The following is a 26,944-nucleotide window of genomic DNA, read 5'->3' as shown; positions in this document are numbered from 1 at the left end:
TATTTTCCTTGTATTATTCTAGCACAGCACTGCTGACACTCATAAAGGTGGGGGGAAAAGAAAGGTCCATTTCTTATGAACAACAAAAGAAAACCTTAGCAGCTAATTATGCAAATCTCCAGCCCAAGCTGGACCCTTTCATTGCACATTCAATAATACCATTTTAATACCCAAACACTGTGAAGCGGGCCAAGTCTAAAGTCATAACCGTCATGAAAAGGAGTGGTGAAGTAATTAAAGCAAGAAGGGAGTCATGACTCAAAGGTCATATTAGCAGTTCCATTAAAACTTAAATAATCCTGGCCAAGTAAATTAAGCCTCCCTGTGCTTCGATGTAGCTATTTAAAAGAAAATAAAAAAGCAGGATTAATATTACTGAAAGGAGTATTGTAAGTTATCCACATATTTTCTACCTGAGAATAAAATGTTCCATTAAGTAAACTCAAGAGGAACAGAGTGGGTTTGCGCTGTGGTGGTGGAGAGAGGGAGGGAAGGAGAAAAACAGTCCGACAGGAAATGGCATACTCCCCAAGGCTGGATGAATCCTAGTTCACCGAATGGTGTGGCAGAAGGATGTGTGTTGAAGGCCATCGAAAAATAACCAAAATATGAATGATATACAGACAGTTCTGTTGGTATCAAACATAGGAAATAACACAAATTTCAATATCAAGTGTTGCCCAGAGGTTCCCAAACCTCTTAGTTAGAACCACCTTATTAAAAATACTATTAAGCAACTCACTCAAATACAAATGCCTGTGTATACCAATGACCTCCCAAATCAGAATGCCCAGGGGCGGGGCCCTGAAATCCATATTTCCAGAACTCACAGGTGATTTAGACAATCACAAACATTTAGGAATGACCAAATTTGAATGATTTGTAATTAGATTTCTTAATATTTCTGTGTGCATAGATGCTTCTAATGGATTCAAAAACACCTAAACCTATCATTGAAATCTTAGTAATAATGCTAAAAGTTTTACTAGTCTCTGTTTTAATAGGTAATACAGGCATACTTCTCACAGACCCTAATGTGAGATTTTTATCTTAGAGATTGAATGCAAAACAGCTTATATATTTCTGTCTTTCTATGAGTATGGCAATGCTGAACAACAACAAAAAAATCCTATTACATTTTTTTTTGTTAGAGTCAGAGCAAGACATATAGATTCTGTTTCATTAAAACCTTCTTTTATATTTAAGCCACTGAGAAAAGTTATAAGTCTAGCAAGAGTACGTCCAAGATTATCTGGGACAGTCCCATTTTAATATTCTGACCCACTGAGTCTTAGTACACTAAGACTGGATTTGTTTTTAAATTTTAGGTTAATAACAATCATTCTATTTACAGGTTTCTGTAAAAGTGTTTGTAACTATATCAGTAAAAAGTCTCCAACTTGTAAGATAGGACAACTTGAAGCAAGTGGTGTTTTAGTTGGGAAAATGCTACATAATTTTGGCATGGATGCAGGACTAGAATCTCTGATAAATAGTATTAACATCTCAGATTGACCATTTTACTGTATTTCCAATTTCTGATATGACATTCATTTTCTGCTTCTTGAATAAGCTCAGCAAGAAAATAATTTCTATTTGGAAAAGATTTAAGGAAAAATTGATTTTTTTTTTTAAATTAAGAAAGGGGCTATGCTGAAGGGTCAGTCAAACTATTATCCTTGGTTCTTTTTATCTGAGCTTTACCTTTATCTTGCTGGTCCCTGAGCTACATAACACTTCAGTCTCTGTTTCCTGATATTAATATATATTTATTGTTGTGACGCGGACTGGCCAGCAATCTTGACTAGGGCATTGTGAGGAAGCCCCTCCCCCACCCTCTTAGAAGTATCAGTATCAGTTTGGACTGTGCAGTCTCTTTCTGAAATGTAATCTAGGCTTCCTCCCAGATGCTCGCAGCCAAGGAGAACATATAGCCCCCTCATTACCATAATCAGGGCCATTCTATTCCCAAGACAGCTAGGCATACCTGCCTTGAAGTACTTTTACTCTATTGCAGTGGTTCTCAACCTTGGCTGCACATTAGAATCACCTGGGAATCTTTTTAAAATCCTGATTTCTGGGCCTCATCCTCTGGAAATTCTGTTTCTTTGTTACTAATGTTGTGGCCCCACCCCATAACAAAGAAACAGAATTTCCGGAGGATGAGGCCCAGAAATCAGGATTTTAAAAAGATTCCCAGGTGATTCTAATGTGCAGCCAAGGCTGAGAATCACTGCTCTATTGAAATCCTGCCCCCATCAGTTTGATAGGTGCATTTGATGGTCAGTCCTGATTGACCACACCTGGAACTGTTCTTCTGGAACGTGAGTAGAAACTAAAACCTCAGCCGGTGGGAAAAATCTTATGTCTTTTCTATTATCCTGCAATGTTGAAATTTCCTATTTGCATATTAAAACTCAATACTACTTTGCTTTCAAAATAATCTCTTTTGGAAACTCATTTAACCTAATGAATGATTCCTTTATCTGCAGATTTCTCAAAGGATAGTTCTGTTTCCTGTTCTCTACAAGGAGAAAATGAATGTCTTATTACATTCCTAATAACTACAGACAGCGAAGGGAAAACCATCATTCACAGCATCAACGAGAAAGGTGAGTGGCGTGCCTTTCCTTGTCAGTGGTAAGTGATACTCCATGGGAGAGGAAAAAACAACCAGGAAGACACTTTGCGTAGCTTGCCAGGAAAGACATTTCCAAATTTTTGATGACATGCCTCTATTTTCCCAATGACTAAAAGGTTTGATAGGTTCCAATATCTCTGAATAAGACTAGACGACAGGATGAGTGTATTTGTACCAATCGTCCTCTCCCAGAAAGGTTGAATGCAATGTCAGCACAAAGTGTACCTTTAGGAAAGACTAACGGGAAGGAGCAGACCAGCCTATGAGACTGAGTTTTGAATCGTGTGAACCTGGGTTCAAATACTGCTCCGCCGCTTACTAGCTGCTTCACATTTTGGAAGATACTTGCCTCTCTTTCCCCATCTGTAAAATAGGAAAAATAATACTTTCTTTTAAGGAATTACTCAGGGATTAAATGGAATGATGCATATAAAACATGCACCAATTCATAACCTAGAGCCATGGGTCATTCGATGATAACGCCGAACCAAGAAGACACAAAGCAGGAAGTGAGGAAGTGATCTGAGTCCATTGCTTCTGTGGCTTTGCTTTCACACCAGCTTCTGGAGCCCCGTTGGGACTCAGGAAGCCCTCAGATAAAAAGCGCATCTTCAGTGAAGAGGAGACAGAAGTTCATGTTAGAAGTTGATATAGAGAAGATGGAAGAGTGGGAAAGGTGCTTTTGTTGAGAAGTTGTTAAACTTTAGTGAGCATCATGCTCACCTGAACCTGCAGGCCTGCGTGTGGCCCAGGCAGCTCTGATACAGGCGGCTTCAGGATCTCCTTTGAGCGACTCTGCCTTAACAGCCTTGGCCACATTCTTAGATACTCACAGGTGCCCCCCCTTTTCTGTCTTCAGTTAAGAATGTGTCCCTCGCCTGGCCAGCGTGGTTCAGTGGTTGTGTCGACCTATGAACCAGGAGGTCACGGTTCGATTCCCAGTCAGGGCACATGCCTGGATTTCAGGCTCAATCCCTGGTGTGGGGCATGCTGGAGGGAGCTGATCAATGATTCTCTCTCATCATTGATGTTTCTATTTCTCTCTCCCTCTCCCTCCTTCTCTGAAAGCTAGATAGGCCAGAGCTCTCAGGACCCTGAGGGCAGAGCCCATCCCCAGGAGTCTGTAGTCCCCTCTCCCTGTAAGACCAGAGATGCTCTGGACAGCTGGTGGGAGGCCTGGATAGAAAAGAAGCAAAGTGGGGAAAGAGGAGATGGAGCTTAAGAATTCCAAACAAATTGAAAAAGAAACCAAGTGAAGGGTCATCATCAGGGGTATGTGGATGTAGGGAGAGCTCTTTGCTCATCTTTTTTTCTTACATCTGGAAAAACTTTTAAGGGTAAGAGCCACAATCATAAGGGGCCAGGCAAGAATGGCAGTTGGGGAGTCTTCCTGGCAGAGATGTAGGTATGGCTTCCAACTTGGAGGTTCCAGGCACTCGAGGTCTTGAGGATAGAAAAGGTGGAAGAGTGAATTTGTTATAGTAATAATAGCAACTCTCAGCATTGAGCCCTTACTAGTACCATATGCCAGGTATTATTCTAGATGCTTTACATGTATTAATTCATTTAATACCCTCAACAGCTATATAAATCAGGTATTGTTATTATTTCCATTTTATAGGTAATGAAATTGAGGCATAGAGAATTTAAGTAATTGGTAGGTTTTGCAGCAATTATGTACCAGCGCTGGTCCTGGAATTGGAAGCCCATGCTTTTAACTATTGTGCTATACTGCCTCCCACTGGCTGTGTGATCATAATAAATATTTGAATTCCCAAAATATATCAGCACTGTCCAATATAAATGTTAATGCAAACTACATATATAATTTTAAATTTCCTAGTAACCATATTAAAAAGTAAAAAAGGTTTAAATGAATTTTAATGTTTTATTTAATCCACTATATCCAAAATATTGTCATTTCACAGTGTAGTAATATAAAAACTTAATGAGATTGTTTACATTTTTTTCATACCAAGTCTTCAAAATTAGTGTGCATTTTGCATTTATCACACAACCTAATTTGGAAAGTCACTTTTCTAGTGTTCAGTAGCCATATGTGGCGGACCTACCAGACTGGCAGCATTAGAAACTCAGGTCCTTAGAATTAGGTGCTACACTGACCTGGATTTTCTATTGTGTAATACTTGCTTTGGTACTTGGGCCAAGATCTTATCTCAAGAAATGAATAAGTCCCAATGATTCTAAATTCTTAAAATAATCATCTCTGCTAGGTCATGCTTATTCCTCCTCTTTTTATTCCTTAGTGGAGAGCCCTCCTAAATCACATTCTGGCTGCAGGGTCTTAGTAAGGTTCATTTTGCTTTAAGCAAGAATATGCTATGCCCCACCCCAGACATTTTATAGTCAAAGATGTAGCCAATATATATTCTCATTGACAGGCACCTGCTGCTTTCTTTGCCGGAGTGTTGCTAAGCTATTAGAAGCAGCATGGTTCATTTGCTATGCTAGAAACAGTCTTTAGATCTTCACACTTTAGTTGCTATTTCATTAGCTTCTTTACTTATTTCTGCATAATCTCCTTACATGGTTTTTTGGCCAATGAACAAAGATGTGTGAGGCCAGGCATCACACTGTCAGGGGGTCATTAGTCCCGCTTAAATTCAGACCAGCTAGAGATTCTTACCTTGAAAGTAGCATGAGTAGTCTGGGTGTATAACTCTCCTTATTAAACACCGAAAAGCACTAAGAGTTAAAATAAACTAAGCATGATTCATTTCCTCTTCAGATGCCATGGATTTGCCTCACTTCTTACAGCGGGAGGCAGATATTTAATGATAATTTTTATATGGGATTTTTTCTCCCCATGAAAGCCAGGGGAGAGCTTATTTATGTTTCATTAAGACTGTATCATCTCCCAGGCATATTGCAAAGATTATTAGTCATTCTGCTGTCAATAAGGGAAGGTACTGTATAATTGCAAGATTACATTAATACCATCAATAGTCAAAATAACACTTCATAGAATGTTCAAGTTAAAAGGACTACGCAAAACTTCTAATTCTCCAAACTTCCCTGAAGATAACAATCACTCAGGATACTTTTAATAATAAAAAATCTTTGGCTGCATCCGAGACCAACTAAATCAGAATCTCAGGGGAGAGGTTGAGGAAGCTGTGGGTTTAATCAGCATGAGCACCTGGCTTAACCTTATTTCAGGGAAGGAAGGGACACTGAAGTCCCACACCTTTGTTTTACAGATGAGAGTTCTGGGGCTCAGAGAGATCAAAGGACTTGATGGGTTTAGATGGCTACTGTACTTCAGTTCAGATAGGAATTGAACCCACCTCTCCTGACCCCAGTCCAAGAACTTTTCAGGACATCAGGCATTAGAGTTAAAATAAAACTGAAAGCCATGATTCTCTTCTGTCTATTAAAAAATTTTTAAATAAGAAATCAGCAGCAGTAAGTAGGAAACTTTTCAGGGGGCAGGTTTCATATAATTTTTAATATAATCTCTTTGTTTCAAAAAATAAAGAAAAGTAATTATGTGTGTGTGTATGCACACACACTCATCCCATTTCTACTTTATCATATACCCAGAAGAGACTATGTTTAGTGATTAAACTATATCTTATTTATGGTCCTTTAAATATTCCATGTGCATTAATTTTCACTCTTTTGGATTCTAACTGAGTCAGCCTTTCTAGTGTATATCCATTTGCTTTGAATAGCCAAGCTGCTACTTTATCTTCTGTTCCACTTTGAAGGAATAGGGCTATCCTTCAATAAGTAACTCATTTAAAAATATTTTTTCAGCAAAACAAAGGGTGTTACTATTTTCCCCTCTACTAGAGAAAAATATGGTTGGAAAACTTAATGACAAATGTTTATCAAAATGTTGATTGTACCATCTTCTTAATATAATTTTATTTGCTCCCACAGACTGTCCAAAACCACCAAACATTCCCATGATCATGTTGGGGGTTTCACTGGCTATTCTTCTCATTGGGGTTGTCCTACTGTGCATTTGGAAGCTGCTTGTGTCATTTCATGATCGCAAAGAGGTTGCCAAATTCGAAGCAGAAAGGTCAAAGGCCAAGTGGCAAACGGTATGTAAACATGTAGGGGCTACTCCTTGTCTAGGGGAGAAAGTGTCTTATAGAAGAAATGGGAAGTGAGCTTTCTTCTGCTCTAAAAGAGAGTTAGTATACCATGCTCTTTCTTTGCTCCTCTCACCATGTCCTCAACAGCTTTGATTTCTGTTCTGCCTTGGAGACAAAGGAACCTCTGTCCACTAATTGGATCCCAGGTGGTCCTCATAGCATGCGTTTGTCTCTCAGTACAGTGGGGGAATTTCCCCACTCTGAAGAGTCTCCTTATTTAGCTACTTCGGGACACCAATGACATATATTTTATTTCTCACCACCAGGAGGACCCATCAGGCCCCATTTGATAAAGCTTAGGTGCTGTGTGTACACATTTCCATAAACGTTTATGTTATAACTAATGGAATAAGGTTCATGAGTACTAGACAGTTCATGCCAATTACCATGGAAATGCACATTACTCGAAATAGGTTACAAAGCAAAGTTGAGAAGAGTTTTTAAATTCCATCCAGTTTTTCTGAATATCATAAATTTCGAACAGCTACCTGAGAAAAACAATCCCCAAAGTGTCAACCTTTAAATATACATACTCAATAGATATAATTTACGTGTCTCCTCTTTACAGTAAGCAAACACAAAACAGGACTCCAATTTTGTGTGTTTCTTTCCCACAGGAGAGACAGTTACATTTCTAGAGGCCCATAGAAACAATTTCATGGTTTTAATTTCATCTCTCTATCTCTAATGGTGCGTCCAGCTATCTAATAGCAATTATCTTACATTGCTGATTCTAAAAACAGTAATATCACAGGAGAAAATACAAGCCAACACAATGCTACTCAGGGTTCATCTGCCCAGATAAATTGGTGTTACAAACACTTTTTTCTCTAACTTTTTAGTGATATCTTCAATTCCTAGAGCAAATGGAATCTTCTGTTTTGGATACATTTATCTTGATAAGGGATGTTTATATATTATGTAGTTATTTTAAAATAATCATATTATATGGTGCAGGACAAAGGACCAATAGAACATTTTATATACTTTATTGTCCCATTAAAAATGCCTTTATACACAATAATCAAATGAAATGTATGGATCTTATTTTGATCCTAATTTGAATAGTAAAAAAAAATACATTTTTTTGACAACTGGATAAAGGTTAATGTAGACTGGGTATTAAAATGATAGCAACAAATTGTGATTAATTTAATTAGGTATGATAATGGCATGATGACTTTGCTAAAAAAAATAATCAAGATTTTGGGATAAAGGAAAATGAAGGCTGGTTTGTCCTGAAATCATTCAGCCAAAAGAGAGAGAGATAGAGAGGAAGAGAGAAAGAGAGAGTTGAAGCAAGTGTGGCAAAATCTTGATAATTGTTGAAGCTGGGCAATAGGTCTACAGAGGTTCATTAAACAGCTTTTATCTTCTTTTGTATATGTATGGATTTTTCATAATTTAAAAAAACCCTTTGGGAAAGTAAATTGTGGGTTTGCATTGAGTATATAGTTTATCCATCCATAACAAAGTCAAATGTAACCTAAAAGTTAGTTTGATGACTTAGAGCTTGAGGCCAAAAGTGTTGGGGCAGTTGACATAACCTGATCCCCTGGCCATCGCTGTTTTAATTCTTACAAACTATCAAGCAAATTCCTGACAATCGTTAGAAGGGCAACCAGGCAAAAGAATGTCATTAAGTTGGCATAAAAATAACAACAACACAACAACAGCTGCAGTTAGTTGAATAACCACCAGCCCCATGAAATCATCTTCATATTCCCAATTTGAAGGTAAGGAAACTGAGGCTCTGAGATGTTAAGAGATTTCTCCAAGTGTTGATCCAACTGCAGCCTCTTCTTCCAAGCACAGCCTTGACACTCGGGAAATAATAGGCAGGTGTTCCACGAATAAGCACTTGGGCAATTATGTGATGTCTATCTACCAAGCAGCACATTTTAATGTTCTCATACAAAAGCATGATTACTGACAAGTGATTAATATCTTTAAAATAACATTTTAATTAATAGTTAATTTCCTCAAAACATGAATTGTTTTCTCTTAGGATGTAGAACATGACTGAAATTTAAATGCTAAAATTTTGCCATTTCTATGTCTAATATGGAACAAAAATATGCATTATACAGATTAAAGCATGAATGAAAAATGTTATTCCCTTGTTAAACTGAGTTTCTTTGAATAACAAATGTTTGATGTTCTTGACTAGATAATGACTGGATAATAATTATTCACTTGGATGCAAAAGAGGTTTAACTCAAATAATTCAACTCAAATTTCACTAATATATCCTATTGGGGGGAAAATGTTGCTCAGTGTATCTATTTTGTGATCTTCAATTTTATTTTGTTTTTATTGGAAATATATTTCTTCTTGAAGAACTGAATTTGACTGGTCTTCAAAACCCAGGGGACCTCCATACACCACAGAGGTAGTTGGTTCTCCTGACTCCAAAGGTGACAGAGCTGAGAATAAAAAAGAGTTTCATTCTTGCCTCCTGGAACATGTCATCATAGCCATAAAGAAAGGTTACCTTTTACTACTTTTAAAAATAACACCCACATCCACATTCTTTATGAAAACAGAAAGGGGAGATATTTAAATTCATCTTTGATTAGACATTTTTTCCCTAGGATGACAAGTCATTAACTAGAGGCAAAGAATGTTCAGTATGACATTTCTAGCAGTCATGGATTGATTTCGTACTGTACTAAACAAATCAGGTCTGCATTTGGCAGTTAGGCAATCATTAAGAGAGCTGTGGGTTATGACAGAGAGCTTTCTTATTACCACTTTTTCAAGCTCTAAAAATGTGCAGTTGCATTTGCAGAATCTACAGCCTAAATTACTACCCCCTGATGCCTGGGGGAATTAGCCTAGTCACCCCAGATGGTTGGGGGAAACACAACCTTGTCTAAGGGAAGGAGTGCAGACTCACCTGAAATGGAACCAGACACAAGCCTGTGTCTCAGCTGAAACTCTTTTGTGGGAAGTTGCCACCTGCGTGGCACTAGAAGAGGCAATGTCAGACATTGGCACACTTCCTGCTGTCAGCAAAACCCGAGCTGAGCTCATTCTGCTGAGCTCCAAGCATCAGTTGAGGGCAGGAAACACTCCCCCCTCCCCGATAAATACTTGCTCTTTCTCCACTTTTAAATTTCCACCTTACCCTCCTACTACAGTGGGGTCTGCTTTATCCACCATCACCTATTAGCGTGCCCAGGCCCTATAACTAGCTTTGCAAGAGACTCCCAAAATATTGTAGGCCTGAATAAATGAAGTTGCTTTAAAAATATAGAATGAAAACCACACAATCAAAATTACACATTCAACTAAGTGTCTACAAAATAACATGTGTAGTCAATCAGTCAATCTCAACAAACGACATTTAGAGTGAGATGGGGTGAATTTCAATTTGTTTGACATGATATGGGATGGGGCCCCCAAGAGAGTTCCTCGCCTTTCGCTGATCCAAGCTGGCCCTTCTCACAGCCATTTACTCTGAATTTCAGAGTACCTTGTCTTCTCCCTAAGCCACCCTCTTCCTCCAGGCCGGTGCCCCTACTCATTATCCTCACCCTGCCCATCTTTCCTCTTCAATTCGTTTCTTATTCTTCTGTAACCAACTTAAACTGAATAGCATATAGTCTCTTAAACTTAATAGAATTCCACGTATTTTTGTTTGCAATAATATTCTACCTGCGTCTAAGAACACGTTAGCATGCTCTTCACAGTCCAAATTTCAAGTTCTTATGGAAGCAGGACTAAGTAAGAACTGGAGGGCCCTCAGATTTATCCGGGCTGACCTCAGGAGCAGAGACAATATGCTGACTTAGCCTTCACTCATCGTCCACAACCAAGGAGCCTCTTTTCTGTTTGCCCTCATTACTGAGATAGCATCTCACTCCAAAGGCCTGAGCAAAGGTGAAATGTTACTCAGTCTGCGGTCAGGCCACTGGCTCTGGGCAACAGAGAAACAGGTGCAGGTGTTATTCCTCCTCAAAATGAAGACACTGAGGTGAATCCAAGGGCAACAGGTGGGAGAGACCAGGGAGTATTTTTCATTTTATTGAGGTCTTCTAAGAGCTGAGAGAAATGTACTTAGAAAGCCAATATAATCATGTTTTTTTCAGATCTATGCCTGGAAATTGCTACCATTTCTACAGTTCATGAAATAAGGAGACCAAAGTATAAGATTTATCAATTTGGAGGGTCTGAGATGATATGTGGACTCCATGCATACTCAGAAATAGGATTGGGAATGTTCAGTGTACCAAAACCCTGGGGGGGGGGGGATATCTTTATTACACTCTCCAGGACATAAAAAGAAAGGAAGTTCCAAATATAAAGAAGAGCTATAAGTTAGAGGTAGTAAGAGGCAGCATTTATTGGGAACTGTGTGCCAGGCACTGTGCTAAAGTACATTACCTCGTAGATAAGGCAAGCATTTCGGCAATCTCTCTTATAGATAAGGACACCAAGGCTTGGAGTTGCTTAAGTAAGGTCACATAGTGCTGCTGGATTGAACCCAGGCTGTCTGACACCTGAGCCTGTGTGGTCAACCTTGGAAAGAAGGAGAAAATAGACTGTACCTTACCCAGACATCCTGTGCCTGCCAGGAGCAGTTAAACCAAAGAAGAGAAATAGAAGGAACAAGCTTGGCATTTCTTTAAACACCTAGAGAGCGTTGGTCCTTCTGGTCCTGGTGACATTCCCTGGAAACACCAACAGCCCAAACAGCACAGCTGAATTATCCAGGCATCAGTACCCCACCTCTCACTGCCCCAAGGGCATAAGCATCTTGCCCAACCTGCCTTGGGACCTGTGCTCCTTCACGAGTCCAGTGTCGCAAACACCCGACTTGTGACCCTGATTCAAACACTAGTTTACAAAAGCCACCTGGTTCTTTCTCGATCCTGAGCAGGCAGTCACTGTCCTGGGAATCTTTCTCTGCTTCTCCCAAGCAGCTAGTCGCTCCTTTTTCCGAATTTTGATCTCATTTTAGCAAGATTATTTGTGCCTTTGTTTGATGCCTTTCACCAGAAACACATTTCCTTTTTTTTTTTAATATATCTATTTTTATTGACTTCAGAGAGGAAGGGAGAGGGAGCGAGAGATAGACACATCAATGATGAGAGAGAATCATTGATCGGTTACCTCCTGCATGCCCCACACTGGGGATCAAGCCCACAACCAGGGCATATGGCCTGACAGGGAATCAAACCGTGACCTCCTAGTTCATAGGTTGATGCTCAACCATTGAGCCACACCAGCCTACCCAGAAACACATTTCATAAAAGCAGGTACTACTGTGTCATTCATCTTTGTATGCTCACTTTTTTCATTTTTTACTTTACATTTCACTGTGAATCATCTATTGGTTCATTCTATTCATTCAATAAATAACCGAATGCTTACTCTGACATGGGCACTGTTTTTAGTGATAATAAAATAGCAGTGAATAAAACAGCTAAAGTCTTGTTTTCCATCAATAAATTAGTGCATTTCCAAAAAGGGTAAGATTTTTAGAATACACACAAGGGGCTAGTTCTGCATCTTAGAAAATAAAATGAAGATGCATTACTTTTAAAACACTAAAAGTATAACATCAAAATTATTCAAATGGCTTTCAGGATTGAAACTGACTCTCTTTTCCCAATTGGTAATGTACAATGAAATTATTTAGATATGTTAAAACAGTGTAATAACAAAATGTACTTTCATTTGAACCTCCTTTTTTATTTTTTAGGGAACCAATCCACTGTACAGAGGCTCCACCAGCACCTTTAAAAATGTAACCTATAAACACAGGGAAAAACAAAAGGTGGACCTTTCCACGGATGGATAGAACTACTTCATGCACAAAAAATGTCTGTTTCACTGATATGAAATGTTAATGCACTGCTTAATTTTTCTTTCTTTTTTGCTTCAAAATGAGCTTGGTTTAAGATAATAATAGGTCATTTGGAGATCAGTCATTCTCTGTATGAAGGTTAGAGACTATGTTGGCAGGTTCAAAATAATCAAGAAGAGAAATACCTTAGCAAAGGGGTGACTTTGGGGATCATTTGAGGAATATTCACTCTGTTGCATTAATGCCTCAAAAAATCATCAAAATGATTCATGGGAGCCTGATCTGCATTTGAAAAATGTTTGAAATTAGAATCTCATTTATATCCAGAATATAGCTACCTGAGGTCTTTGTCTCGGCCAAGTCACAAGGCCCATATGTTCCCATTACATATGCACACTCGCCAACTTTTTCCAAACTTTTAGTAAATGTGCCTTTCCTAAAGGAGGATTTTTTTTTCTAAGAGATTCTGATTTTACTTCAGCTGAAAGAATGCAATTCTCTAAAGAAATCCCAAATGTAAGAATGAAAATTAAGTGTTAATTACTGTGGATTTGTCTGAACCTAAAAGTAAGATACACAAATAAGTGTTTTATTTGTTTTACAGATGAGGAAGAAGTAATTTATAATTTTAGGAAGTCACCAGTAAAAAACAAAAATAACAAGCCTATCATTTAGATTATTTTCAGTTACTTACCTCAAAATAAACTTCTGCACTCAGATCCCCTCCAGATTCTGAGTTTTCAAACTATTGCTTCTCCCAAATTTCTCAATCCATTTTACTCAGTTTCACAGTCTTCTAACCCCTGTAATTGCCATATGAAAGTTTTAATTTCTTGTTAAAGAATTACTTTAAATGGTTAGTTTATTCAACAAGAGCTCCAATATTACAAAAGGAACAACATTTTAAGTGGTTTTAAATCAAGCACATCGAGAGTACAAAAGTCCCTCGTTGAGTAATGGGTTTCTTTACCAATATTCTCTTCCCACTTGCATAACATAACTTGACATTTCAGCTGCATATGGTAAATATGCATGATATATTTACTTTAAAAAGTAAGATTTTACTTGTAAAATACATGGGGGTGATTAGGGATCCTTAGATTGACTGAAGAGATGGACACTGCAAAATAACATTTCTTATAGTACATACTACTTTACAAAGCATGTTCTTCTCTGATCCTTGTAAGGAAGCTAGGGTTCAGAGAGTAAGTAGAACTGGTCCACAATCCAGATCTTCTAGCTCCAAACCATGTCTTCTTTCCACAGCATGAGGCTGACTCCTTAGTCAGTGAAATGATAGAAAGATCTTGTGAGTTAAACAGCAACTATCATTTGCTGGACAGAACATACAGCATTTAGACTACTGGATTGCAGGTGAAGTCTTGTACTTTTGTGCCCTGTTTATTACCTTTGAGTAAATTCCAATGTGAAGTCTTTTGCTACGTGAAGAGTTCATCCTGTAATGGAGGCTTCATGCTTCTCCACTGAATTGGAGCAGATTACTCTATGGTAAATTCCATCAGTCTTACAGGTAGATCTGTACACACTGATTACTTTGAGACTTTATTTCTGGTTTCTTAATAACTCAGGTAAATCTCACACTTGTGGAGTACACAGCTATGGTAAAAAAAAATTACTAAGCAATCACGCTGGAAACCTGAAGGGCTGACGTGCCCAATACTTCCCGACTGAAGCCCACAGTCTGGGGGAAATCTAGAGCAACAAGGAAGTTGCAATTCTGATGGCACAACCGTAGTATTCACCTCGACATGTGACATTTCTGTATTATTACTGGAATGGGATTTTAGAAAATGTAAGTTTTCCTCCTGTGTATATATAGAGAAGAATTTGCTATTTGTCTGAATACTGTTTTGACCCAGGGCTGGACCTTGAAAAGGCCAAAACATTAACAGTAGTACTTCTGTTCACTGAAGAGTTATGTTACATGAAGATAAAATGGGTTTTGTAAGTTGTTTTATTGTATTTTGTGTTGACATAAATAAACATGGTAATTTAAACAATGAGCCGTAGATGGTCGATAATTCCTTTTATTTACTTGCTACAAAACCCTCTTCTTGGATTTCTGGATCCCTGTGTGACCTGCTCTGACCGCCTTGCTGATCTGTCTGGGGCCAAGGAGAAGAGGAGAAAGAGGCAGCCACAGGACGCAAGAGACAGCAGAAAACAGGCTGTAATTTGCTGCCTGGTTATAACACTCCCATTACGAGGCCTTTTAAAACAGGCCTGGACATTACCCCATGTTTTGTGAAAACAGGGTTAATGTTATGGGTTGAATTGTGTTCCCCACCCTAAAACTCATGTACTTCTCAGGTCCTAACCCCCAGTACCTCAGAATGTGACTGCGTTTGGACATACGGTATTTAAAGAGGTAATTAAGTTAAAATGAGGTCATCAGGTTGGGCCCTGATCCGTGATGGTTGGTACCCTTATAAGAAAAAGAGATTAGGACACAGAAGTGCACAGAGGGAAGACCACACAGAGACACCGGGGAGGAAGACGCCATCTACAAGCCAATGAAAGAGGCCTCCACAGAAGCCAGTGCCTTGATATGGGTCTTCCAGCCTCCAGAACTGTGAGCAACTGCATTGCTGTTGTTTGAGCCATCCACAATGTGGTGCTTTGCATGGCAGCCCTAGCGTGCTAATGCGGGCAGGTGGTGCCATTTTTCTGGACATCCATTTGGCAGATTCCATGGCGCCATGCTTGTTTTCCTAATCAAAACAAACAAACAAACAAACAAAAAAACAGAGAAAGGCCAAATACTAACAAAAAAGTCAGCCTAGAAAAAGTCATGTCTTAGAAAGGCCCATTCCTACAAAAGGAAAGAGAAAGTTAGGTCAAGGGTAATTCTGTGCTGAAACACACTAAGGCTGGAGGTCTGGAAATCCACAAACGGCCCCCATTTTGAGGAACATGAAGAAAGTCACTTTTATCCTTTATTTTTCCATCTGTAAGATGGTGCCAATGCCTGTCTCTTTTAGGAACTCTAACAATACCTGACACCCAGCAGGGGCTCAATAAAGTCATTCACTCAGTATTTTTAAGTATCTAGTATATGCCAGACTCCATTCTTAGGCTTATGCACACAGCAATGAGCAAAATAAGCAGCTCCCATACTCCCAAATGGAAGAGAAGATAATAACAATTACATGCATATTACCAGAGTACTGGGTTCAGTTTATCCAGATCCACTTGGCCCTGCCTGTCTCCCAGGTCTAAGCTGGGAGTCACCCCAGCACTGACTCACCCAGTCCCCTTGGTAGGAAAGCCTCAGCTTCCACCTCACTCCCCTGGGGTTGGGGGCCACATCCTGTGCCAAAGTCCAGAGTGGCACCTGATTCGGGTTATAATGAAACATAAATTTGAAAAGAAGAATGCAAGGGTAAGTTGACGGGAACAGAAAAGCACTGAGCCAGTTAGGGAAGGGGAAACAAAAGAGCTTACCTGGATGGGCTGGGGGAGAGCCAGGAAAGATTGCAAAATGTGGGAAGGAAAAAGAAACAGTCTTTGGGGTAGCAACTATGTATGGGTGTTATTGAGAATGAGATAGATGGGGTGGGGGTGGTTGACTGTTCATGCAAATGTCCTCATCCTTTTGGGCCTGAGGGCTTCGAGATAAGAGTGAGGCCCAGCCAGTGTTGCTCAGTGGTTGAGCATTGACTCACCAACCAAGAGATCACTGTTCGATTCCCGGTCAAGGCATATGCCAGGTTTTGGGCTCAATCCCCCCGTAGGGAGGCATGCAGGAGGCAGCCAATCGATGATGTTTCTCTCTCATCAATGTTTCTATTTATCCCTCTCTCTTCCTCTCTTTCTAAAAGTCAATAAAAACATATTGGGGGTGAGAAGGCCAAGCTCCAGGAGGTTTCATCTGAGACTTCACGTGGTATATTTAATTTGGTCCTGATTCCCCTTTAAGATTCCTCAACACAAGAAACAATTGTGCCCTGAAATACTCCCATGAAATCCCCCAAATGGCAGACCCTAAATCTTCCCAAAGCAACCCAGAGTCCTCCCATTTGCTCTCTCCTTTATCTCTCCACATGCATCCTTCTAATACTTCTTGAAGGGACACGATACTAGAGAAGCAATCTCACCAATAATATTTTCACTACAGGTGAACACCGACCTCTCAAAAGAGCAGATTTATTTAAATGTTCATGATTCATAACACTTTTGTAGCATCCTCACCTTATGGTAATCTAAATGGGGAAAAAAATTCCTTATTTAGAGAGAATGTGAAACAGAGATTGAATGAAATGTGATAGAAATCTCCCTTCTGTTAAATTTCATTATACTGCAACAGACTCAAGTCAACACAACTAAAAAGTTAAAAAAAAAAAAACAAAAAACAAAAAAAAAACTGAAGTAGCTCTTTTAAGAAGTTAGGATATTGGATTTTGGACTTTGGACTAGGAAGTTCTAGAACAAGATGCTTGATATTTTGGATGAGGCTTTTTGCAAACAGTAGGTTGGGCACACACCATTAGGGCCAAGATATTCATTCTTTGGATTGGGAAACATTCATGCTTTGCATGGGGAAACCCGGGTGTTAAATGCTGTTTCTCTGTGCTTTGGAAACATCTAAAACATGAATCACTCTAGGGTGAACAAAGGGTGGAAAACTTGACCCTCTGTTCTCTCCCACTTGGCTGCACAACCAACAAAGAGAGAGGAGCAAGAGCACCCCAGAAGTTTTTCATCTCGTACGCTTGTCCTGGAGCCAGGTCCTAAGATAAACCAGAACCCGGAAGGCATAGATTTGGCCCACACATGTTATCGGGGGTGATTAACGACTTTAAGACTTTACGAGTGGTTCTAGTTCAGTTTGAAATTTCAATCTGACCTTTGTAATTTCTAGGTCATGGTTTATTAGGAAACTTACTGTTCAAATAGTATTTGCTCTTTCAGCCAGAAATGTGTTTACTTTCATGTTCCTTGCATAGCAACCAATCCTGTTGCAGGTCAACATCTAAAGATAGTGCATCATAAAACTCCATTGTTCGTCAATATCTGACTTGGTAAAAAGTCACTATGTTCATTTTTTTCATCCAATTGGCTTTGCTATACTTAATATAGATATGTGTGAGCACATACAAGCACACACACACACATATTTCTTACTAGAGGCCCGGTGCACAACATTTTGCAGTCAGGGAGCCCTCGGGGGCTGTCCAACTGCTGCTGAGGCAGGAGAGGCTCCCGCCACCACCTCTGCACTCACCAGCCGTCAGCCCGGCTTGTGGCTGAGCAGCACTCGGTCATTCTGCCATTCAGTTGATTTGCATATTACTCTTTTATTATATAGGATTTTAACCTATGTATGTTATTAGACTTATTTATATCTATTACTTATTTATTTATTTATATCTATTAATATAAATAAGTGTATCTTACTATACACATGTATTCTTTCTCATTTTACTGGCATTAAATAGCTTTCATTGTTAGTAAAAATAGGTAACACCTATTTTTCCAGTGCTTTATAAAATCTAATTCATTTAGAGCTCATAACCATCCTATGGGGTGGCATTATTATCTCCTACTTTACAGATGAGAAAACTGAGGCACAGAGATGTTAAGTAACTTGCCCAGATCACACACCTAGCAAGCTTTGAAGCCAGGATTTGAATCCAAGCAATGTGGATCTGAAATCCATGCTCTTAACAATTATGCTACACTGACTTATAAACCCTGAAGACATAACAATGATAAAAGTCACCATGTATTGAGTATCAACTATGAGCATATCTCCCTCCAAAGCCCTCAGTCTTAACCACTATTCTATACTGAACGTCCCTGATTGGGTCCACCTTCTGCTCTGTCCCTTCCTCTGTATGCAAAGGAAGGTACTACTACTCATCTGCCCCTGGTAGGACATGCCTTGGAGTTGCTTTTCTAGATGTAGTAATAGATTAACACTGAGCCATGAAGGCTTAACTTCAGGGTTACTGCAGGGTTATGATAAAATCTAGTTATAAAATAAAGGCCCTTTCAGGGCATTGGACTCTAACCAACAAAGTTAGTGAGCTGGAGAATCAGTGTGGGGCATGTCCAGCTCAGTTCTCATTCTATAGCTCTGCCTGCCACCCTTTAAGACAGGTGTCTTATAGGACAACCTCTATGCACTCATGAGTGAAGTTTAAGACTCTGGGTTCTAGGTGGAAGTTTCTCATGTTTTGGAGGTAGGGGTCTTAGCATGTCAAGGAATATCCTCTTAGCAGCAAAGACTTTTATAACCATACCAGTATTTTCTAGAAACTCTGCTGTTTTATGTTAAACTAGTGGCCTGGTGCACGAAATTCATGTACATTAAAAGGGAATTAATTAGAGGAAATATTTTAATATTGTTATTTGCCCTTCTCTATAGTAGAAGTGTCAGAGATGAAAGAAAATTAGTAAAATGTATATGAAAATCTTTCTCCTGTCAGAGTCTGGGGCACGCCGCGGGTCCCAGAGTCAAGTCCCCACCCACCCACGTGCACCTCGAAATCACACAAGACCCAGACCTGGCTGGCCCCACCTCCATCAAGCCTCAGGTCCCCTGCCCTGGCGCCAGGCAGGGGGTGCAGCCTCAGGTCCACCGGTGCACATTCAGGTGCCCTGGCCCAGTGCTGGGGCGGGGGGCGTGGCCTGAGGTCCTCTGACCCGCCGCCAGGGGAGGGGGCACGCCTTGAGGTCCCCCGTCAAGCCCCACCAGGTGGGGGGCGTGGCCTGAGGTCCCCCTGGCCAGTTCCGGGGCTGGGGGTGTGGCCTCAAATCCCTCAGCCCAGGGCGAAGGGCACAGCCTGAGGTCCCCCAGGCCAGCACCTGGGCAGGGGGCACAGCCTCAGGTCCCGGGGCCCAGGGTGAAGGGCATGGCCTGGGAGGCACGCCTTGAGGTCCCCCGTCAAGCCCCGTTGGGTGGGGGGCATGGCCTGAGGTCCCCCGCCCTGGCCCAGCTTCACGCAGCCTCAGGTCCCAGCTGGTCGCTCGTTATGGGAACCTGCCTCCACTGTGGGCACAGCCATCTTGTGTTACAGGAACCCCACCTCTGCTGTGGGTGCAGCCATCTTGTGACAGTGTGACAGTTAATTTGCATATTACCTCTTTATTATATAGGATGGGCGGAACTGGTTGTCTGACAGAAGATACTCCCTTTTCCTACAATGTCCTCACTGAGGGCACACACTGCTGTCCTCATGGCTGCCCTGCTTCCTTCAGTTTGGTTCAGTAGTTAGAGCATTGGCCCGAGAACTGAAAGATCAAAGTTCAATTCTGGTCAAGGACACATACCTTGGTTGCAGGCTCAATCCCTGCCCCAGTTGGGGGGTGTGTGAGAGGCAACAAATAGATGTGTGTCTCTCTCACAGCAATGTTTCTCTCTCTCTCTGTCTCTCTCACTCCCTTCCACTCTCTCTAAAAATTAATGGGATCACTGGGTCCAACAGGAGTTAAGCCCAAAACACTCATCAGAAAGAATATATGCACCTCTATGTTCATAGCAGTGCAATTTATAATAGCTAAGATTTGGAAACAGCCTAAGTGCCCATCAGCAGATGAGTGGGTAAAAAAAACCGTGGTACATCTACACAATGGAATACTACATGGCAATAGAAAAGAAAGAACTCTTACTATTTGCAACAGCATGGATAGACCTGGAGAGTACTATGCTAAGCGAAATAAGCCAGTCAGAGAAAGATAGGTATCATATGATCTCACTCATATGTGGAATCTAATGAACCAAATAAACTGATGACCATAAATAGACCCAGAGACATAGAAGCATGAACAGACTGTTGAATCTAAGAGGGAAGGCAGGGGAGGGTGGGTGGGAAGAGATCAACCAATGAACTTGTATGCATATATGCATAAACCATGGACACAGACCAATGGGGTGGTGAGGGCCTGTGGGGTGGGGTGAAGAGGACAGGAGTGGTCTGGAAGAGGTTAATGGGGGGAAAGGGAGGATCTATGTAATACTTTCAACAATAAAGATTAAATAATAATAATAAAATAAAAATCCATGGGAAAAATATTCTTGTTTGAGGATTAACCAAAAAAAAAAAAAAAGTGTGTCAGATCTTAGAAACTTTTTTACTGAGAAGATGAAATTGGAGAAGAAAAATATAAATAAACTCATAGCCCTGTGCACGAATCCGTGCGTGAGTAGCTCACTGCCGCTTGCCTCAGCTGGCCACCCCGCCTGCTGCCGCTGGTAGCTCTCCACCGCTTGTTGCTCGCTGCCCCACCCTCCTGTAGCTCTCCTCCACTTGTATCGGTCGTGGTGTTACGGCATCCTGGCTAATTTGCATATTCCTCTATTATTATATTAGATGAAAATTGAAAACACTGGACATAATAAAAGCTATGCATTTGTCATAGAGGCAAAAAAGAAAATATGCAAGGTTTTTCTCTGAGGCTTTCTTGGTCATGGTCAGTCATTGCTTGATCTGATCAAATTCACTACTCATTTTAAGTGATAACCAACCCATGCTTTAATAAAATTCTGTGATTCATTCAAAAACCCAAATATGGTTTCAATTCCAGATGGACACAAGAAAGCACACACTATTATTTTTATACCATAGTTGCAGAGCAACTTTCTCAGCACTCAAAATTACCATTTAATATCCCAGGATTGGATTTCAGTAGTAACAGGATGTGAATCTTTAATTGGGCCTTAATTTCACATATAAGAATTTCACCAGGAAAAGAACAATCTGGTAGACACTTCTGTCCTCAGCCTGGTTCTGTGTTCTATCACTATTGTATATAGTCCCCTTATTTCTTAGGGTTGGTGAGAATTAATGAAGTAATATATTAAAATATTTAACATATATGCTCAATAAATGTTCAGCAAATAGTAGCTATTTTCATTAACTGAGTGCCTCCAATAACCTCCCCCTCTTGGAAAAAGAACAGAATCTCCAAGTTTGGGGTCTTGGTATGATTGGAGAAATGGGGAAGGAAGGAAGTAGACAGAAGGCAATTTTAAGGGAGAAAAAAAAAACCATGAAGTGATAATAAAGAATAACATAGAAAGGTCTCTGATACCATGAGTTAGATAACACAGAGCAAGGGTCAGATAGAAAAAGGAGAATGAGGATAATGGGTAAAGGTGATGACAGCGTCTTAAACCAGCCCTTAAAAGAATTCTAAAAATAATTCTGTTTATTTCCTGCTTACCCTGAAAAAAAAAAAAGAATTCTACATAAATTGAAGTCTGACCTAGTAAATTCTTGGAGCCCAAGCAATTCTATTGTGGGGCCCCTGTGAGAAGAGTGGAACACAGAAGAGAAAGATGGGCTCTGTGGGTTCAGAAGGCAGAGCATCATGCTAGGGAGTGGAGGTGAGTGGCAGCAGTAGAGAAGGTACCTGCCAGGGCTGCAGGTTGAACAGAAGCCTAGAGACAGGGAACACAGTGGGTGACAGGAACCTCAGATGGGACCTGAAGGCAGGTGCTCAGCTCAGGCAGTGGAGTGTGAAGCAGCCTGATAGGCATGGTGCTGTGGGAGGCAGCTGCCTCAGGAGCACCAACAAGTTGCCAGGGGGCATGTGAGGTGCTCCCTGAGGATTCTCAGAAACTAGAGGGTGATGTGAAGCTCAGAGGGGTCCCTCATTCTTCCAGGTACCACGGTAAGGAACACAGGCAACACAATTCAGGTCTGAATGTGAGAAAGACTATTCATGCCTCCTGAGTACTGACACTTAGAAAGCTTTGGGACTCCAAGGATAGATATATTTGATATGGATGTACAAAGGAGAAACAATTTAAAGCCACATTTCTCAAGTTAACACTTGTGGCCCCTTAGAGTTCATTGTTTAGTTCTAAGAATAATTCCACAATAATATATCTTACTCGGTCTTTTCCCCAGCTAGTCCTCCCAGGGGTACAGCCCATGACACAAATCACAGCTTTTCTGAGAACCAGAAAGGAATTGGGAAAATTAGGGACAAGGAGTGCAGGAATAATGTAGGTCATGAGGACTGACAGGCAAAATTAAGATTACTAATGGAAATAACAAGGCCACAACTGTTTATGAAAAAATAAACACAAGTGATTATTTTTCAGATTTCATTTTTTAAAGAAACTTGAGCCAACAAGCCAAAACCAGTTCAGCTTTGGGTTTAGCTTTTCTTGAAAATAATTGCTCTTACTAACAAACAGGAATTTGCCTGAATAAAAAGTGCAAGTCAAAACAGAAAGATGTAGTAAAGAGATGCACAGATTTTCTGTCATTTACAGAGGTGAGTCACACAACCCCCTCAGGGAATGCAATTGAATGCAAAGGACCAGGGAGAAATCCCGACGGCAGGATTTCATCACACTGAGGCAGTGGAATGGTACAGAATGTACTGCTGTGCTATGTGGGTGGTTTGGCTTAAGACAAGCATCTTTCCCCAGCCCACAGAGGGAAAGATGCCATCTCCAGAGCAGGAAACTAAATCACTCCAGAAATGAAACCAATAAAAATCAGCACGACTGGAGATGATCGACCCCTGTAGAACTAACCCAAGAGACCATCTCTGAGTAATGGTTCAGGAAGATTTGGAGATTTAAAAGTAGAAGGATGGCAACTAGAGTGCGATTGGAATGTGACTTGGGTAAGAAAACCACAGATAAGTGATGGTATTTTCTACTGTGTGGCCTGAGGGGAAACAGGGCTAATGGAAGGTAAATAGTCTTTCATGGAGCCTGGGAAAAGAAAGGTGAAGGGAAGACCTGGTCAGTTTGCCCCCCCTTCCCTCGCCCCGCGCTGCTGGCTTGTGGGGACCACTTAGCAGGCTTCTCAGCGTGGGTGCCTAGTGCAGCCTCTTTCAATATCATTCCTCCCAATATCATTTTGGTGAAATTGGAGTAAAACCTGAATTCCATTCCTAGAATCCTTCACAATATAAGACCGGGGGTCTGAAGTATTCTCTTTAAATAAAACAGACATTTTAGTCCAGAGATTTCAGTAACATGCTTCTAAGATTTTACATGAAGTTAAGCTGCTCAGATTTTGTTTGTTTTTTTAAGTTTACTCATTGGTTCTGAACTATGTTATAGATAAGTATGGAATGCATTCAGACACTAACACTACACACACACATACACACACACACACACACACACACACACACACACACACATACACACACAAAACACTCCTTGAGAAAAACCAAGCAGTCATGAGCCATTTAAAAAATATTTCTGGTACAGATTTCTAGAGTTTCTATGCTAGTATCAATTTTGTGCCTCCTCTTCTTTATCCAAAGCAAGTTTAGAGGTCAAATGCAGATATGAGAGAAAAATATCTCTTAAAAATAAGGGTTCTGGCCCAGCCAGCGTGGCTCAGTGGTTGAGCATTGACCTATGAACCAGGAGGTCACAATTCAATTCCCAGTCAGGGCACATGACCAGGTTACGGGCTCCATCCCCAGTGCGTGGTGTGCAGGAGGCAGCCGATCAATGATTCCCTCTCATCATTGATGTTTCTATCTCTCTCTCCCTCTCTGAAATCAATCAAAATATATTATTAAAAAATAATAAGATTTATGCTTCCAAAAAAGGTGGAATAACTGTAACAACAAACAAAATACATGAAGCAATGGTTTTCAAGACACTGGACACTAGGCATTAAAGGGTAGTGATCCCTGAGAGACAGGAAACAAGGTGAGTCCTACAATAGTCCCAGCTTACCTAATTAACTCTGTAGAACACTACCCAACAACAGTAGACATACTCTTAGTAAACACACATGAAATATTCAGGAAAATAGACCACCCTCCAACCACACACAAAAAATCTCAATAAATTTAAAAGAATTTAAGTCATACAAAGTATGTTCTTTAATCATAATGGAATTTTATTATAAATCAACCGAATGTATAAAGACCTCTCAAAACTCAGTAAATAAGAAAATAATCAGCCTGGCCAATGTGGCTCAGTGATTGAGTGTTGACTGATGAATCAGGAGGTCATAGTTCCATTCCCAGTAGGGGCACATGACCGGGTTGCAAGCTCAATCCCAAGTAGGGGACTTGCAGGAGACAGCCAATCAATGATTCTCTCTCATGATTGGTGTTTCTATCTCTTTCTCCCTCTCCCTTCCTCTCTCTAAAAATAAATATAAATTTTTTTTAAAAAGGAAAAGAATCAAACTTTTAGAAATGAGAAAAACATTTAAACAGATATTCCACCAAAGGCAATATATGGATATCAAATAAGCACATAAAAAGACTTTCAGCATTATTAGTCATTACAGTACTGCAAGTTTGTTTTTCTTTAAGTAAAAATGGTGAATAAAATTGTATTTATTTAAAACATACAACATGATGGTTTGATATATATGTACATTGTAAAGTGATTTCCACAATTAAGTTAGTTAACATATCACTTCACATTGTTACTTTTTTGTTTTGTTTGGTAAGAACATTTAAAATCTATTCTCTTAGCAAAATTAAGTGGTCTATATATGCTTATTAACTATAGTCACCATGCTATATGAGAAATGCAAATTTAAAAAACAGTGAAATACTACCATACACTATTAGAATAGCTAAGATTTAAAAGAATAACCCCATACTAAGTATTGGCAGGTGTATTAGCTTCCTAGGGTTCCCACAATGAAGTACTACAAATTAGGTGGCTCAAACAACAGAAATTTATTGGTTCAGAGTTTTGGAAGTTAGAAGTCCAAAATCAGTGTCAGAAGGGTTGGCTCCTTCTTAGGGCTGTGAGGGAAAGCTCTGTTTATTCTATGCCTCTCTCTCAGCATCGGGTGGTTTGTGGACATCTCGGGAATTCCCTGGCTTGTAGATTCATCACCTCAATCTCTGTCTTCATCTGCAATGGTGTGCACGTCTGACCCTGTGTCCAAGTGTCCACGTTTCATGAAGACACCAGTCATGATGACCTTATCTTAACTTGATCATCCAGAAAGATCTTGTTTCCAAATGAGGTCACATTCACAAGCACTGGGGATTCAGACTTCAAGAACTTTTGGGAGAACACAATTCCACCTATAGCAAGATATGGAGGAACTAAGACTCTCACATAAACCAGTGGGAATGTAAAATGACACAGACACGCCCTAACCGGTTTGGCTCAGTGGATAGAGCATCGGCCTTCGGACTGAAGTGTCCCAGGTTCCATTCCGGTCAAGGACATGTACCTTGGTTGCGGGCACATCCCCAGTAGGGGGTGTGCAGGAGGCAGCTGATCGATGTTTCTCTCTCTCATCGATGTTTCTAGCTCTCTATTCCTCTCCCTTCCTCTCTGTAAAAAATCAATAAAATATATATATTTTTAAAAATGACACAGGCACTTTGGAAAACACTTTGGTAGTTTCTTAAAAAGTTAAACATATAACTACAATATTATCCAGTTATTCTACTCATAGGTACTTACCCAATAAAAATTAAAAGATATATTCAAACAGGACTTGTACATAAATCTTCATAGCAACTTTATTTGTAATAGTATAATACTGGTAATAACTCCAATATCCCTCAACAGCCATTCAATGGGATATTACTCAGCAATAGAAAGAAATGAACTATGAATGCATGCAACAACATGGCCACACTTCAAAATAATTATTTTGAGTGAAAGAAGCCAGATTTTAAAAAGAGTATATACTGTATGATTTCATTTATGTAAAATTCTGGGAATTGCTAACTGAAAGCAGATTCAAAGTTGATTGGGGTCTGGATGGGATGGATAGGAGAGAGGGCTATCAAGGAACTCCTTGAAATTTATAGAGATGATGGATATGTTCATTATCTTGATTGTAATAATGGTTCCATGCATGTTTAGACATGTCAAATTTTTTCAAATTGTACATTTTAAATTTGCGTGATTACTTGTTTGTCATTTTATTTCAATAAAACTACAACAAAAGCCTTTGATAATTTTATGCTTCACTGCATTCACTAGAAATATATTAAAAATGTTATTTAACCCATTGATCTGAGTCTAAAAGGCTGAGGTTTCTGGCCTTATATTACTAAACTAGAGGCCCAGTGCATGAATTAGTGCATGGGTGGGGTCCAACCAGCCCACCCTGATCGAGGCCCAATTGGGGCCCAATGGAGGCCCAATCAGGGCTGAGCCAGCAGAGTGGAGGGGCTGCAGGCAATTAGTCATCTGGTCCCACCCCCGATTGGGGAGGGGGAGGGTGATTGGGGATGGGGCCAGCTGTGGGGAGGGGATGTGGGCGAGGGCCAGCTGGCCATGCTCCCGAATGGGGTTGGGGGCTGATTGGGGGTCAGCAGCTGGGGGAGGAGCCGTGGGAGTTTGGCTGACCAGCCCTACCCCCAATTGGTGGGGGGGGGGGGCAATTGGGGCAGGGCTGGCTGCGGGGGAGAGGACAG

The 26,944-nt window shown here is 40.3% G+C and overlaps 1 protein-coding gene across 1 annotated transcript in view; it reads left to right on the top strand.

Annotated features, from left to right (window-relative positions):
• Positions 1–14,607, top strand: part of ITGB6 (integrin, beta 6) — a 73,815-nt gene extending 59,208 nt beyond the window's left edge. Inside the window, exons 14-16 of the mRNA XM_005859357.2 lie at positions 2,493–2,612; positions 6,548–6,714; positions 12,479–14,607. Coding sequence (XP_005859419.1) covers positions 2,493–2,612; positions 6,548–6,714; positions 12,479–12,577 — 386 coding nt within the window. The 3' untranslated portion in view covers positions 12,578–14,607. The remainder of the gene's footprint in view (positions 1–2,492; positions 2,613–6,547; positions 6,715–12,478) is intronic.
• The last annotated feature ends 12,337 nt before the right edge of the window (positions 14,608–26,944 follow it).

This window comes from Myotis brandtii, unplaced genomic scaffold, assembly GCF_000412655.1.
Source record: "Myotis brandtii unplaced genomic scaffold, ASM41265v1 scaffold125, whole genome shotgun sequence".
In the NCBI taxonomy this organism is placed as follows: Eukaryota; Metazoa; Chordata; class Mammalia; order Chiroptera; family Vespertilionidae; genus Myotis; species Myotis brandtii.
This window is presented reverse-complemented; position numbering and strand designations above follow the sequence as displayed.